The following is a 15,186-nucleotide window of genomic DNA, read 5'->3' on the forward strand; positions in this document are numbered from 1 at the left end:
CTTGTTCGGTACAAAATATACCCTCAGGGGCTTTTGATTCGATGGAACGATTTTTAGGGATTTAGATTTTGTGGAAGGATTTTGCTTTGAAAGGATTTGGAATGTTTGGTTCATAGGATTTGAAATGGAAATGAATTTCATTATTTATAAATAATTTATTAATTTTTTTGTAAATAATTATAAAAATAATTAAATCATCTTTTTATTAATTGATTATTTCAAAACAAATGTTTTAACATATTTTGAACCATCATTACATACAAATCCTACGAAATCCCATGAAATACAAACCAACCCGAGAGATTTTAAAATCATATGTTTGAGAGATTCCAATAAAATCCAAGATTTTAAATCCTGGAGATACAAAAACCAAACATGGAAAGGGAATGGAATTCAATCCCAAATCCGCTCAAATCCCGCAAACCAAACGTGACCTCAAGGTCTTCTAATGGGTGATTTAGTATTTCGTTTGAAGAGTATCGAGCAGATCCAACACAATTATTCCACGGAAAATGAAGATAGTACCCATCAAGATGTTCGGTGTAGACACTAAAAGGGATATTAAACAACCCAAGCTTCTTATAACAAGTTCCATGAACACCTAATTCATCTCCGTAGAACCTTGTCGTGATAATTCTTTAATTCATGGGTCGTAAGGAGAAACTTATATCACCACAAACAAAGACTAAAGCAGTCTTGTATTCAAAGTTGGTGCTAAAGATTATAAACTGACTTAGGGGCTGTTTACCAAATTTTGTATTAAGTCATGTATGTATAAATTTGTCTGTCTGGATAAATTTATGTTGTTGTTTACTTTTTTATCTGAATCAACAGTTTGAATAACAAAAATGATCAATTTAACCCTTGATGATGAAGTACGTACCGTTTAATAATTGTTAAATAAACCAAAATGGAACCAACTATTTAATCAAGATTCACACAACCCCAAACAACTGTGCTTCTATCCCTACCTCCACCCCCCACCATCACTTTTTTCCAAATCTCACCACTCCCTTCTCTCTCTCCTTTCTTTCTGAAGCAGGAACAACGAAAAAAGCTTCTGAATCTTGAATTCCATCACTGTACTATTGCTGTTACTCTGTGTCGTAAAGTTCGRCAACTGAGGGAGATTTCAAGTAACCCATTCGCGGATTTCAAGTTGTCATGGTGTTTCTTCATCTTTGTGTTGCAGGGGGTTGATTTCTTGGCAAAAAAATTGGGGGTTCTTGATCGTTTCTTTGGGTTAAATCGACAATGTGAGGTGAGTTACTTGAAGATTTCATCTGGGGTTTCTTATTTTGTGATTTTCTTGATGATGGTGGCTGCCATTTCTGAAACAACAAACCAAACAAGACCTCCGTTGTTGCCTTCCGAGAAAGATAATGGAATTAATAAACCAACAAGACCTAAATCAAGACAAGTTTCTTCAAGATACTTGTCTCCTTCGCCTTCGCCTTCAACTTCTTCAAATTCGTCGTCTTTACCCACACCCACACCTTCCAGAAGGTTCCCATCTCCTCTCGTTTTGAGAAATTCGACTATCAATCGGTCGATCGATGGAGGAGAAGAGGGTTCTGTAAACAGTTTGGAGGAGAAGAGATGTGCGATCGATGGAGGAGAAGAGATGTGCGATCGATGGAGGAGAAGGGTAGGGCAGTCTTTTAGCCGGCTTAATCTGGACAAGTTCCTTTCTTCATCTGGGCGAATAAGCCCATTTCTGAGCGATTAAGCCCAAAGTAAACAGCCTAGAAAGTCTGTGCGAATAAGCCCATTTATCCACTAAGCTCATTAAGCCACAAGTAAACAGGCCCTTATTGTACTTCTGACTACAAGATCATGGGTACTCATACCTTGGCAGCATTCCAAGCAACTATATTCTACGTCAAGATGGTATCAAATTGGATTCCGATACACATTGAACACCCTTAACTGTATGCGCTAACCTTACTCTCATATAAGTGCACATTATGATAAATGCCCGTTAATGTAAAGTTTATATATACAACGAGATCGAGGAGGGGTGCACGAATAATGCCATCATTGATAACTTGATCTATGCCCAACAATTCATTCATATCTTGCTCGATTTTAGCCACGATAGGAAACTCTGTAATGTAAATAAGCCATAAATTCATCCCTCTAGATTTTCGTTCCCCCGATTGACCATATATCACTTGAGTTTGTACGCTTCCACTCCATCGAAATTAAGCTAGTATATCTTAGTCAAAAATAGGGTATCCTTCTAATTCTATCCAATCAAAACAAAAAACAAAGGTCGGTACATTCCACTTGAAGGTAGGGTACCGGAGTCTAAGGGGGTAAAATGTATGTAGACCTGACATCTATCATAAATAATAGAGCGATTGTTTTCCAGACGCACCCCCGAATAGTAAAATGTGTGCGAATGTATATAGACATGTCATCTACCAAAGTGCAGAAACAATCCAACCTTTTTGGCTCTTATTTTGTTCAATAAATTCCCATAAGCTTAAACTAACATTTGCAAGTCACAAGCAAATTGGTTTTGTTTGATCAAGAAATCCATGATGAAACAGATTCTTGAATGCAAGAAAGTGAAGATTCACATATGAAGATCAAATCAATCATCAAGAATCCTACCCACATCATCATCTTCACCATCCAAAAACCTCTTATCAATGAATTTTCAGAAATCATGGAAGAAATGGTATACAAATTACAAAAATCCCTTTAAATCTATACCCACCATATTATCTGCTTTCATTGAAGAAAATAACCAGACAAGAACAAGACGAAGAAGAAGAGAAGGCTACCATAGATGAGAATGGCCTTCTGGCCGGAAGTCAAAGTGTTTCCCCCCAATCCGAACTGTTGGTTCTGAGCGAATCCAGCAATCTCCACACTCTTACCCTGAAAGAAGGTCTTGGCGGCACCACACGTCGGACACCTCCAATCCTCCGGCAACTTATCGAACGGCAAACCAGGTGCTATCGGATACGACGGGTCACCGGCGGCCTCGTTGTACAAGTATCCACACGATTTGCATTCGTAGATTCCGGTATTTAGGACGGCGAATTTCTCCTCTAGCCTGCGTTTGTCGAACTCGTCTGTTTGCGGTATGGATTCTATTGAGAATTCCGGTTCTGGTACTGGTTCTGAAACAGGATCCAAAACTGGTTTATCTTCTTTGGAGACATCAATTGATTTTGAAGCGATTTGGAGCTTAGGGTATTTGGGAAGTGGTAAAAGGGTGTAGGGTTTGAAGGGAAAGGTGAGGTGAGGTTTGGATCTGGGAGAAGACGACGATGAACTCATCGATGATGATGGCTGAGTGAGGCGAAATGTTGCTGATGCTGCTGTAGCCATTTCTGGTTCGGATTAATGGATGATGGGAGGAGATGGAGATGCAGATTGAGGAAGAATCAAAAGGGAACCATGGAAGAGGATATGCTGCTAACTGGAAGATTGGATAAGACTGGGTGGTAGTCGTTAACTTGGGGTTGTAGACGTACATCAACCGTTTTCAGAGTTACAAAATGATTAAATAATACTTGTTTAAAAGGAGGAGTATCTTCAAAATTGATACCCAAAATTAAAGGCAGTTTACCAAACACTTATTCGGTAACTATTTAAGGGTAAAATTCAATAATATTATTTATTTATCAGGTAAATTTTAGTTAACAAAAAATGTTTTCTATGCAATAATTTACCCGATAAGAGTTGATCATGGTAAAAGTCATTTCCCTCACTTACTGCGTAAGACTCTCGGTCTTTGCCTTGTTTTTATCGGGTAAGATTTTTAGTCTTTGTCATATTCATCGGGTAAGATAATATAAACGCTTACCCGAATAAGTATTTGGTAAACGGTTCCTAAATGTTAAAATAGAAAAAAATAAATAAAAGGGATTTTAAGAGCTTCTATATTATCTTGTACGTTAAAATGAAGAAAACAAGATAGATTATAGAAATCTCTAAACTTAAAGAAATATTTAAATAGAGAAAAATTATTATTATTAGAAGGATACTCGCGCAATACAACGATATATATTTAGATTTTAATGTTTCGTTCCGTCTTTATAGATGTTATAATACAATTTTTATGTGGTTTAGAGAAAAGAATAATGTTTTTATTTTTCAATAAAAATTAAATTTGAAGATATCATAAAATTTTCAAAAATAAATATATCAATATTAGTATCAAATTAACTATTTAGAAGTTTTTGTTTTTTGTGTAATTTYTTTAATTCAATTTTTCAATTATAATTTAATTTAAGTTTAATAATGAAATAATTTATTTTTGGTTTAATAATATAACATTTTATAAARATAATAAHTAAGTATTCTGTTAGAACTYAATGATTATCCTAATTATATTTTAGATTTTTTATATTTAAAATGATATGTTTATCTGCAGTTAGTTACACAAATTCAAATATGAAGCTTTAATAAATTGTACTTGCGCACAATCTACTTGTAATCTTGAGTTTTAAGTAATATACATTAATAAATAGTACTTATATATAAAAAATTGTTTTTAAAAGTTTTTGTCAAATGCTTTATAATATAGTATAGATACTTTCCCACCAATAATAGGTATTAAAAATAAATGTTTATGATAAATAAATTATATTTTAATAATATAGTTAATATTAGAATTGCGAAAATAGAGTAGTTGTGGAATTTTTTTAAAATTTTGATTTATGAGACCCTATTTTAGAGAAAATATAACATAGCTCTTGGAGTTGAATGTATTTTTTTTTACGGATTTTGACTTTGTAATATTTTGTTTCACATAAAATATAACATAACTATTGGACATGCTTTTAGAATGTCAAATTTTGATTATAAATAATTAAAAATTTATAATTATAAGCGGGTTTTTTCTAATCTTGGGTATTTGGACTAGCTTATGTATTGACTAGTCTTTCGGGCAATCATAAATGACCTATTGGAACTAGCCGTAAGAAGAATGCATGGCATAAATATTTCACTTCTTGGTCTTCGATCCCCTTAGTCACTACAAACGCCCCCGATCAGTGCAATGAGATGTGTCTGTTTATCTATCTCTTGATTCGAAATGGGAGCAGGTTTGAAAAAGGATCTACAATGGATCTCTACGGTTATATAAGTAAGAAAGTTGATTTAATACGAGCTTTTAACTGATAATCAAGGATATGGTTGGTTTAGAGAGGGGAATGAAAATGGAAAATATAATTACGTTATTTTTCTAAAGTATATAATATTTATATATGACAAATAGAACAAATAAACTCACACACCCTCCTCACCTTTGATGAGGTTTGAGACCTTGACCTCCTAAGAGGTCACAGACTCGTATACCGCTAGGCAAAAGACCCTTTAGTACAACTACGTTATTTGGTCGACACTGAAAAATAATTGTCGCATATGTCAAAAACATATATAATAAATAAATTTTGTTTTGTACAACGTTTTCAATAGAGTTGAGGAATAAGTTTTGTTATGTATAATGTTTTCGACATAATCGATGTAATTGTACTAGCAGTTTTATAATATCAATCAGTAAATCTCTCACTTAAATATAACTTGAAAAACATAGTAGAACTGTATAATTCATTCCACTTCAAAATACAATGCAAAATGGTAGGATTTTCTCAACTTCGGCTTGAAGTTCGTGTCACTTACGAAATGGGATACATGATTGTTATTATTTCAAAATTGTTCCATTATGTGTTTCATTTTGTTTAAACTGTTTTAGCCGTACTAATGGTATTTTTAACGTATCTGTAATACTATGCTTGAAAAGTATTATTCTTAATATATGTGTCGGGACACAATTGGTTCGGCTTAGCATAAGTAAGGACTAGTACACATTGCAAGGACCTATTTTCTTGGTCTAGTGCTAGTGTATCATGTCTTCCACACCATATAAGACGATTATAGAGCTCTCGGCTGCTAATCATATATGTAGTATGTACAAACGTGTTTTAGTAACTGCAAATATTTTAATGAAAGCACTTTAACAAGATCATGTATGGTCTATATGCACAATTACAGCATGATTTCAGTATTTCTTTTCAATATTTCTATATGCAATATCATGAATTCACTTAGATGATATAACCAATAAGTGTCATGTAGTTAGAAGGCCAAACAGGTAATAGCACAAGAAATTGGAAGGTTTAGTAGACCGCTAGACAATGCTTTTAAGTTTTTTTTTTTTTTTTTGTATGTTTTAGCCTTTTTTATAATACTGGTTTGGTATGGAACCAGTTAGTTTTCAATTTCAGATATTTGAAAGATTATAAAAAGCTTCGTTACTTATACTTTAAAGTTGATTACCAACAACTCTAACCGGCTCTACACGAAACCTGCCTCCAAGAACACCTATGTAAAAGGGACATTTTTTGGTAAATGGTAATTAACTTTTAAATTTCAATTACAAAATAAATAGGTTATTGAAGAAAAAGATCGAGGCCCATATTAATGTGTATGGGCCGTAGCCAGTAGCCCATTGCCCCAGCCCTAGTTGAGATCAAATATATATGAACTTGCCACTCCAAATCTTGCACAGAAGCCCTAGCTCCCTTTGTTGCTGCAACATTCAGAAATGGCCGCCGCCGCCGCCCGCCCCCTCGTCACCGTCCAACCTCTGGAATCCGATATGGCCACCGACGGTGCTAGTCTTCCCCTCCCTCACGTCATGAAAGCCTCTATTCGTCCTGACATCGTCAACTTTGTTCACTCCAACATCTCCAAGAACTCCCGTCAACCATACGCCGTCTCCAGGAAAGCTGGTCACCAGACATCCGCCGAGTCATGGGGTACAGGACGTGCTGTATCTCGTATCCCCCGTGTTCCTGGTGGCGGTACTCACCGTGCTGGACAAGGAGCTTTCGGTAACATGTGTCGTGGTGGGCGCATGTTCGCACCTACCAGGATCTGGCGCCGATGGCACAGGAAGATCAATGTGAACCAGAAGAGATACGCTGTCGTTTCAGCCATTGCTGCTTCTGCGGTGCCGTCGCTTGTTATGGCCCGTGGTCATCGTATTGAATCGGTTCCTGAGCTTCCATTGGTTGTTAGCGATTCTGCAGAAGGTGTTGAGAAGACTCAGAATGCAATTAAGGTGTTGAAGCAGATCGGAGCTTATGCTGATGCTGAGAAAGCTAAGGATTCAGTCGGCATTCGTCCTGGAAAGGGGAAAATGAGGAACCGTAGGTATATTTCTCGAAAAGGACCGCTGATTGTTTATGGAACTGAAGGTGCAAAGCTTGTGAAGGCATTCAGGAATATCCCTGGAGTCGAAATAGCTAATGTGGAGAGATTGAATCTGCTGAAACTGGCTCCCGGAGGACATCTTGGGAGGTTCATTATTTGGACGAAATCTGCCTTCGAGAAGTTGGATTCGATTTATGGGTCGTTCGAGAAGACAAGTTCGAAGAAGAAGGGTTATGTGTTGCCTAGGGCCAAGATGGCTAATGCTGATTTGGCTCGGATCATCAATTCTGATGAGGTGCAGTCAGTGGTGAAGCCAATTAAGAAGGAAGTGAAGAGGGCTCCGATGAAGAAGAACCCATTGAAGAACTTGAACACCATGCTCAGGTTGAATCCTTATGCCAAGACTGCTAAGAGGATGGCTCTTCTTGCTGAGGAGCAAAGGAAGAAGGCCAAGAAGGAGAAGCTTGATAAGAAGAGGCAGCCCATTTCCAAGGTACACGTGGTCTCCTTCCCTAACCTTAAAGTATGTGTGAACAGATGTTCTTCCATGCTCTTGCTTTTGATGTGTCTTGTTTTGTTATTGGTGTTTTTAGTTGTATTGACTTCAGTTTTTAGGTTAAATGATTCCCTAATGCATTCAATTATATTAATGAAAATCTTGATGATTAGCCATTGTTCTTTTTAAAAGATGGTAATATTATGATGAACAGACTTGTTAATAACCTATTATTGTTTCAATTTCTTTTTGTCTAGAAAAAGGATCAGTCATTGCTTGTTTTTTTTGTTTTTTACTATTTAGTTGAATTGATTGTATTGGGTAGCTTATTTGTATGCTAATGGGGTGTGTTGCAATATATTGTACTAGTTGTTGCTACAATCATGTGTGCTCTTACTACTAAACCTGCAATTGGATGAGACGCATTTGTGTTTTTGGTGGAGATGACTATGAATTCATTTTTGACCACATACTTAAACAAGTCCTCATTGTTCTTGTTGACACCAATGCTAATTCTTACTTTGTTCTTAGTGCTTAGTTTATGCGTTTGAAGTGCATTAGCTCCTCTATATACTGATGCAGTGAAAGGCATCAATTTTTGTGCCTGTGCCTCTTGTGGGGATATTGCTTATACTTTCACTTTGTGTGGGCAAGTTTTAGGCATGTGTAACCCTCAAAGTGGTTGATAGAATTTGGCAGGAACTGAACATGGGATTTTATGCTTCATGAACTAGTGATTGATTGTTAGGTCAATCCCTTTTAGTTCACCAGGATTGTTGTATCTGAAAGTGCTTTTGTATATACTATCAAATGCACGTGTTTCAGTTGAATGTGTTGTATCTGTAACCATGGTTTTTGGTTCAACAAGTACTTGGGTTTGTATTGTGATGATACTTCTTTTTATATGGCTTTGTGAAGACACTGATATCATGTGATATTTCAATTGGGGTAGGCTAAATTGCTAAATGCACAACCACTCACTAATTTCCTCCATACACATTAACATCATGACTATACTTGTGATATTGCTAATTGCACAACTATCCACTAATTTCCTCCTCGATGGTTGTGATATAGTAACATCCCTATTTCTACTATGAAGTTGAATCATATGGGTGCCTGTTTCAATCTATCTGATTGCAGATTGTGACTAGTTGTACTTGTGTATTAACTTTGTTGTTTTGAATTGTTGTGATGTCAACAGGAGGAAGCAGCGAAGATCAAAACCGCTAGCAAAGCATGGTACAAGACCATGATTTCGGATAGTGATTATGCGGAGTTTGATGTATTCACCAAGTGGCTTGGAGTTTCACAGTGATTTTCTGGTATTCCATTGGTTTGTTAAGTTTTAAAAAACGGTCTCGGATAGAAGTTCATACTAAGTACCTTGTGTTTCTTTCTCTTTTTGTGGTTCTGGTAGACATAAATTTTTATCTGTGTTCTATTGCTGGTTTGGTCTGGCATAGAGTTTTGTTATGATTGAGCTTCACTTAAAACATTGCCATATTCTTGTGTTTGTGTTGGTATTATGTTTCCAGTCCTTTTACATCCTGCCTTTAATTCATTAATTAATTATTCAGTGCTTCAACTTAGATGATGAGAAACAGGTTTTTACAACAGACATTAATATTTCAAAAGGATCTTGTTTCTTTCGTTATGTTTTGAGTTGTTAATCCATGACTGTATTTTTGTAAATAGGATATAGGAGGCAAGTTTTATTAGAAGCCTTGTATTCATTGAGAACTCGGAAACAATCGAGACCCATGGTGAATTTTGTAACATTTGTCATGACACATTTTTTGTGGTTTCCTGGTTCTTAAATATCGATGTGTTCTCGAATTTAAGAAGAAAAAGGAAACCAATATGATTTTCATTCATTTTTCTTTCTTTTTCCTCTTAAAATCGAGATTTTTCCCACTCCTTTCCTTTTCTTTCCCTCCCTTTTTCGTTGTAAAAAATGGGCGGAGAACACAACATTTAAGACTTGTTTACGAATGGTGTTAAAGGAACACTTGAACAAATACTAGGTTATGGATTTTATCTAACGATTATATGCCAAAGTTAAAATATACACCGTTGCTGTTATTTGATCAACGAGCGTGTGCTACCGAGATAGAAATATCAACTTCGACTGGTGAGACATACAGTAGACTCGACTAAAAGCAACCGTGGCCCTGTAACTTCAGCAAAGATTGAACTCTAGTAGGGAAAGCCAACTTCAAACCCATCACAAATCAAATGCATAATTTGCATGTCTCAAAAATAAAAAAATACCAACATGCAAAGTCTCAAATTATTCCTATCCTTTTTTTTTAATTAACCTGGATATCCAACCCGTTATGCGAGCCGACTAATCCTAGGACGACCACCTGCTTTGCAGATAGCCCGGAGTCACTGCATTTGAACCTCTGTGGCCACAAGGGGATTTTTATTCCTCTTTGGATTTGAACCTGAGACCTCCAGGTACTTTTGATTTTTGGAGTCAAGCTCAAACCAATCAGGCACCACCCTTGTTATTAAAAGAGTCTTTGAGGAAAGAAATGAGGTTTCAACATATATAGAGGATAATTGATCCAAGTTTAGTAACAATTAGAATGCAAATGCAAGTGAAAGAGTATTTATATACATGAACTCTGAATTACTCTAGACATACATAGTGCTATTAAGCTAACTAAATGTCTTAAAAACTTGAATGACATCCACTTTGCCAATCACTACATGGAAATGGCATGCACAATTTCAACCAATTGTTTCTGAGATGGCATGGGCTAAAAGAAATTGGAGCTCTACAAAAACCTCAGTGAGGCACAAACTCTTCTAAATACCAGTAAGCAATGTGAATGGATCTAAAGCTCTAATGTGCCAGTCACAAATGCTACAAATATACATTTTTGTTCTACCCTCCAATCTTATCTAGCCAAAATCAGCAGATATACCCTATATGCTGGATGTGTGCAAAGTTTTGGGGGCACCATCTTGGTTCACTTTTGTCTAGTTTAGAACTGGTAACATACTAAATTTGATTAAGCAGTTGAGAAGGCAACTATTCTGATGCTGGTTATACAATATAGAACTACAAAGATTAATGCTGTCTATGAATGCATGCTTGGCTGCTGATGAATCTCCAATACAGGAATACCCCATCAGCATATCCCAATGTAAAATAAGATCAAACTTCAAAACTTTCAAAGCATAACTTTCCATCAAAGAAGAGTTCTTAAATGCTAAAAAACAATCAAGATAGGTTGCATGTTAGATGATCGATGCTTCTAAAATAAGATCAAACTTCAAACCTTATAACAATTAAGTTTCCATGTTCTAAAATGCTAAAAACCAATCAAGATAGATTGCATGTTGGATATATGAGTCCTTCTAACAAACATGGTCCCTTGAAAGAACATAGGTACCTCATATTCGAGTACAGGAAGTATCAAAATCATCAGGCGCCACACGAGCAATCCAACTGCCAAGCGTCTTCTTGATATCTGAGTGATTAACATAAGCCAACTCATACATACTACACAAGTTCACCACAAACGTCTCGTTTAAGGCATATGTAGGGATTCTCTCTAAAGCATTCTCCATCACCTTAATAGAATCAGACAAATCACGCATGTACATCAAGCAAAGGGCCTTGTTATTGATAGCAATCACATCCGAAACATCTCTATCAATGCACTTCTGGTACTCCATCACTGCAGACACATAATCTTTCTCAACCAGAAACATCAATGCCTTATTCCTATTCACAAGATTTTGCATCACAATCTCTCCCTTGCCTTCTGTCACAATACCCTCAATCCCATTAAAAGTCCCCCTGGCACCATCAAGATCCCCATATTGCATTTGAATATACCCTAACTTCGTCATCAAAGTTGCTCTAGCAACAGGGGTCAAATCATGGTTAATCAACTCTTTAATCAAATCTAAACATACCTTAAACTCTTTATGACTCAAATGATGACTTATTATCGAATTAATCACCAAACCTTCGCGTTTTCTCCATACTGCACGAGATGCATCCGGTAAATTTTTTGCCAGTTTTTCCCTAATAAACTGCAGTAACATGTAGAATCGATCTAAACTTTCTTGACGTTTGCCTATTCTAGAAGGGAGTTCAGCATACAACCAACGGAGAACAAAAGGGGCCATGGAGCCATGGCGGTTAGGGTAATGATGTGGATAAGCTTCGTACCGGTAAATATCCAGGCCTTTTTCCACCAATTCGAGCTCGGCGACTGCTTCAGAGAAACGGCGGAGCTTGGTTAGAGCTATAGCGTTGTAGGCTAGATAAACGAGATGTTCATGAGGCTTAGATAGGAGAGACCGAGAACGTGCTTGAGCGACTTTGTCCAGAATTGATCGCCATGCGCCACGGCAGGCAAGCTCTTGCAAGGACGATAATTCGTAGCAGAGCTCATCGCACACTTTAAGGAAATCCGCATTGTCACCTTCGCTCATCCCATGACCTTCGGAATGCGGTAAGGACATTGTTCGAGGACAGATCTGAATTGGTGCAGGTGATCGCCTTCGAAGAAGACGGTGGTCCTCGGCGGCGCCGGTGTTCCAAGACGGTGGCTGTAAAATGATTAAAAGTAAAATAAAGAAGAATCAAATATCAGAAAACAGATGAAAATTCAGAAACGGAATCGAGTAAAGGAAAATGTGAAGGAGATCACTTACGAAAACGGTGGAATATGCGTCGTGAGTAGATATCCGGCGAACGTTTGCCGATCGGAGAAGAATGATAGAGTGATCGCCGGGAAAAGTGGCAAGGCTTGGTCAGGCAACGTGTATAACGTGATCCACAACATGCGAATAAATAAATTACATATATAATATAAAAATACCTTCTAATAAAATTGGAGTATTTTAGTGTGTAATTTTCATGAGAAACCCGATTTTATGATATATATATTTTTAATTTCAATTGAGTCCCATTGTGTTATATTTTTCACTTTGATGCATTAGAACCTAAAATCCTTCAAGAATGGAAAGAAAATGAGTATTATACATCTTGTTAGTAGAAGTAATTTGTTGGGTAAGTTTATTTCATGTTTAGGATAATTTTGAGTTCATCTAAGACGTTCAATCATGAGTTGAAGTTGAAAATTGTTATCTTTGACAATTTTTAAAAGTCAAAGTTTAGTGATGAACTTTAAGACATTGAAATCTTCATGAAAATGTTAAAATGTTTGTTATCATTTGTTTCTTGGTATCATTAAGATGTTATTAGATAGAATGTTCCACTCAAACATGTTTTGATGATAGATTAAAGGTTATGTTCAAAACAGTTGACTTTTTTCAAAAAGTCGAACTCTTTTGCTTAATTTTGGAATTGAGTCGTTATATGCAAAATTATGGATTGAAGTTCAGTGGATATAGTTATGATAGGTATATAAAGGTGTTACAATGATTATTTCAATGTTTTTTTATATGTTTTGATGGATTTTCAAAGTTGAAAGAATGTTTGAGTTCGGTTTGATCAAATATATGAAAACCTATGCATTAGTCAGGTTTTAAGTGCAAAAATGAATGTGTGAAGCTTATAAACATATTTTAATGGGTATGATAAGCATGTTTTGGGGGTTAGAATGTGAGTCAAGAGCCGAAGAAATAAGAGCAAGTCATCGGATTAAGTTATTTTGATGCTGGAAATTGTAAAAATTGTATAAAATCACTCCTAACTCGGATTTAGATGTGCAATACCAATCTGGAACTGTTGAGAAGGCTTCTACTTTGATTATGAGGTAATTCGGGCTCTAAATAGGTCAAAAAAGGAGTTTTTGCTGAGCTGTCCGTTATAGACGTAAATAAAAGATTTGTTTCTTTTAAATCCATGTATGAAAAGATTCAAAGTCCATTTTTGAGTGATTATTGATGGTATGTATATTAAGATAAGTAAGTTGTCTAAATCTTTTGTTTAAGATGTTCGTATTGATGTGAGAATCATGTGTGGATTGTTTAGGTAGCACGACGGATAAGCAAGTTGGGCACCGACGAGATTTCAACTAAAATAGGCTAAGGTGAGTTTCAAGTAGATTTTAATTGGGTGCACGTCAAACGTAATTACTTTTACATGATTTATCTTTGTTGGACCTGTTTTGGTGATTGAAGTGGAAAATGGATGATTTTAAATGATGTTACGGAAGGAAGGTATTGATGTTTATACAAAGTGACTTTATACATATTAATTATGCCTTGTTTATTTGATAAAGTATGTAGGAAATACTTTGGTAACTTAGAAAGGTGATATATTTTTTTAAACAAGCATGCTTTTTAACCAAATGAGGAAAATCATTACGTTGTATAAAAGGGGCATGGCGAGTTATTTATTTACTCACTGACATGAGAATGGTAGATCCAGATCTAGATACTTAGGATTACCACCTTTATTGTGTTTGTATTGGGGTCGCTCCCTTTATAGTTAATGTGTTGCTACTATCAGTAATATATTGTAGTACCGTACATGGATATAGCGTCAGATACTCGGCTAATAGGTATAGTGTCAGGTGGACACATTGCACAATGGTAATTAAACCAAAATTAACCTAACGAATAAGTGGACTATTGGGTATTGCTCCTCCACTAATTCAGGTTGTTATGGGTCACCTGTTAGTAGTATTCACATAACTTTATAAATATTGATTGATTGCAAACTTATAATATTTTGGATGAATTTAACATTTGTTTGACATGTCACATCAATCATATGTAAGTTATGCATTTTTGTTTGAAAGTAAAAATTACTTGAAATATTGTATTGTGAAAACTCTTGAATTCACTAGGCATGTAGCCTGATTTGTTTTGTTTGTCGACATGCATCTCAGGAACTGGTTCAAGTGGTTGTACTAGCAACATTCTTGGTTATTATAAGGCTAGCAAGTAAGTTCATTGGATGATGCAATGCTTGAGGCTTTTGGAAGATTAATCTAGTTTGGATGAATGTATTTTTGGGAGAATATGAATGTAGTATTATACCTTGTAAATAGTCGTCTTTATAAAGATTAGTTAGTAATTGTGGCTTTTGTTCAGCCATTTATTTTGCAATCATTACTTTTACAAATGTTTACAAAGAAAGAGGCAAAACATGACTTTTCGAACGGGTCATATACTGAATTTTTTCCAGAAATTTATAATCTAAGTATAAGGTGTTACAGTATTATACTTTGAAAATTTATTCAATATAACAATGGATAACTTGTTACCTTCTAAACCAGTTAATCCTCACTTTTCTTTACTTATATGATTTAAATGAGGTGACAGATGACACATCATTTTGATTATGTGGCATTAATAAAAGAACCACTTTACAAAAAAATTCTCACTTTCTCTCTCGATTATTCATATCTCATCAAGATTAAGGTTTTTCATCTCTCTTTGAGAGCATCTTTGGATGCTGGTTTGAATCCAGTTCGTGACAACCACAAAGTCTTTGATTATAGAATATCTCAGGACCCCGTTGATAAATACGGGTTCTGGACTCGTAAGAATATCGTATATGACTTCGT

The 15,186-nt window shown here is 35.8% G+C and overlaps 3 protein-coding genes across 3 annotated transcripts; 1 reads left to right on the plus strand and 2 right to left on the minus strand.

Annotated features, from left to right (window-relative positions):
- Nucleotides 1–2,588: 2,588 nt before the first annotated feature.
- LOC112501837 (rubredoxin) lies at nucleotides 2,589–3,494 on the minus strand. The gene has a single exon (XM_025105575.1). It carries the CDS (start codon nucleotides 3,343–3,345, stop codon nucleotides 2,740–2,742), a length of 606 nt encoding a protein of 201 aa, XP_024961343.1. The 5' UTR covers nucleotides 3,346–3,494; the 3' UTR covers nucleotides 2,589–2,739.
- Nucleotides 3,495–6,548: 3,054 nt separating this feature from the next.
- On the plus strand, nucleotides 6,549–9,218 carry LOC112518464 (60S ribosomal protein L4-like). The gene is made up of 2 exons (XM_025126170.1): nucleotides 6,549–7,672; nucleotides 8,880–9,218. Exons 1-2 carry the CDS (start codon nucleotides 6,569–6,571, stop codon nucleotides 8,991–8,993), a joined length of 1,218 nt encoding a protein of 405 aa, XP_024981938.1. The 5' UTR covers nucleotides 6,549–6,568; the 3' UTR covers nucleotides 8,994–9,218.
- A 1,774-nt stretch (nucleotides 9,219–10,992) lies between these two features.
- Nucleotides 10,993–12,194, minus strand: LOC112500685 (trafficking protein particle complex subunit 12-like). The gene has a single exon (XM_025104237.1). It carries the CDS (start codon nucleotides 12,164–12,166, stop codon nucleotides 11,084–11,086), a length of 1,083 nt encoding a protein of 360 aa, XP_024960005.1. The 5' UTR covers nucleotides 12,167–12,194; the 3' UTR covers nucleotides 10,993–11,083.
- Between the last annotated feature and the right edge of the window lie 2,992 nt (nucleotides 12,195–15,186).

This window comes from Cynara cardunculus, assembly GCF_001531365.2.
Source record: "Cynara cardunculus var. scolymus isolate 2C chromosome LG 1, CcrdV1, whole genome shotgun sequence".
Taxonomy (NCBI): Eukaryota; Viridiplantae; Streptophyta; class Magnoliopsida; order Asterales; family Asteraceae; genus Cynara; species Cynara cardunculus.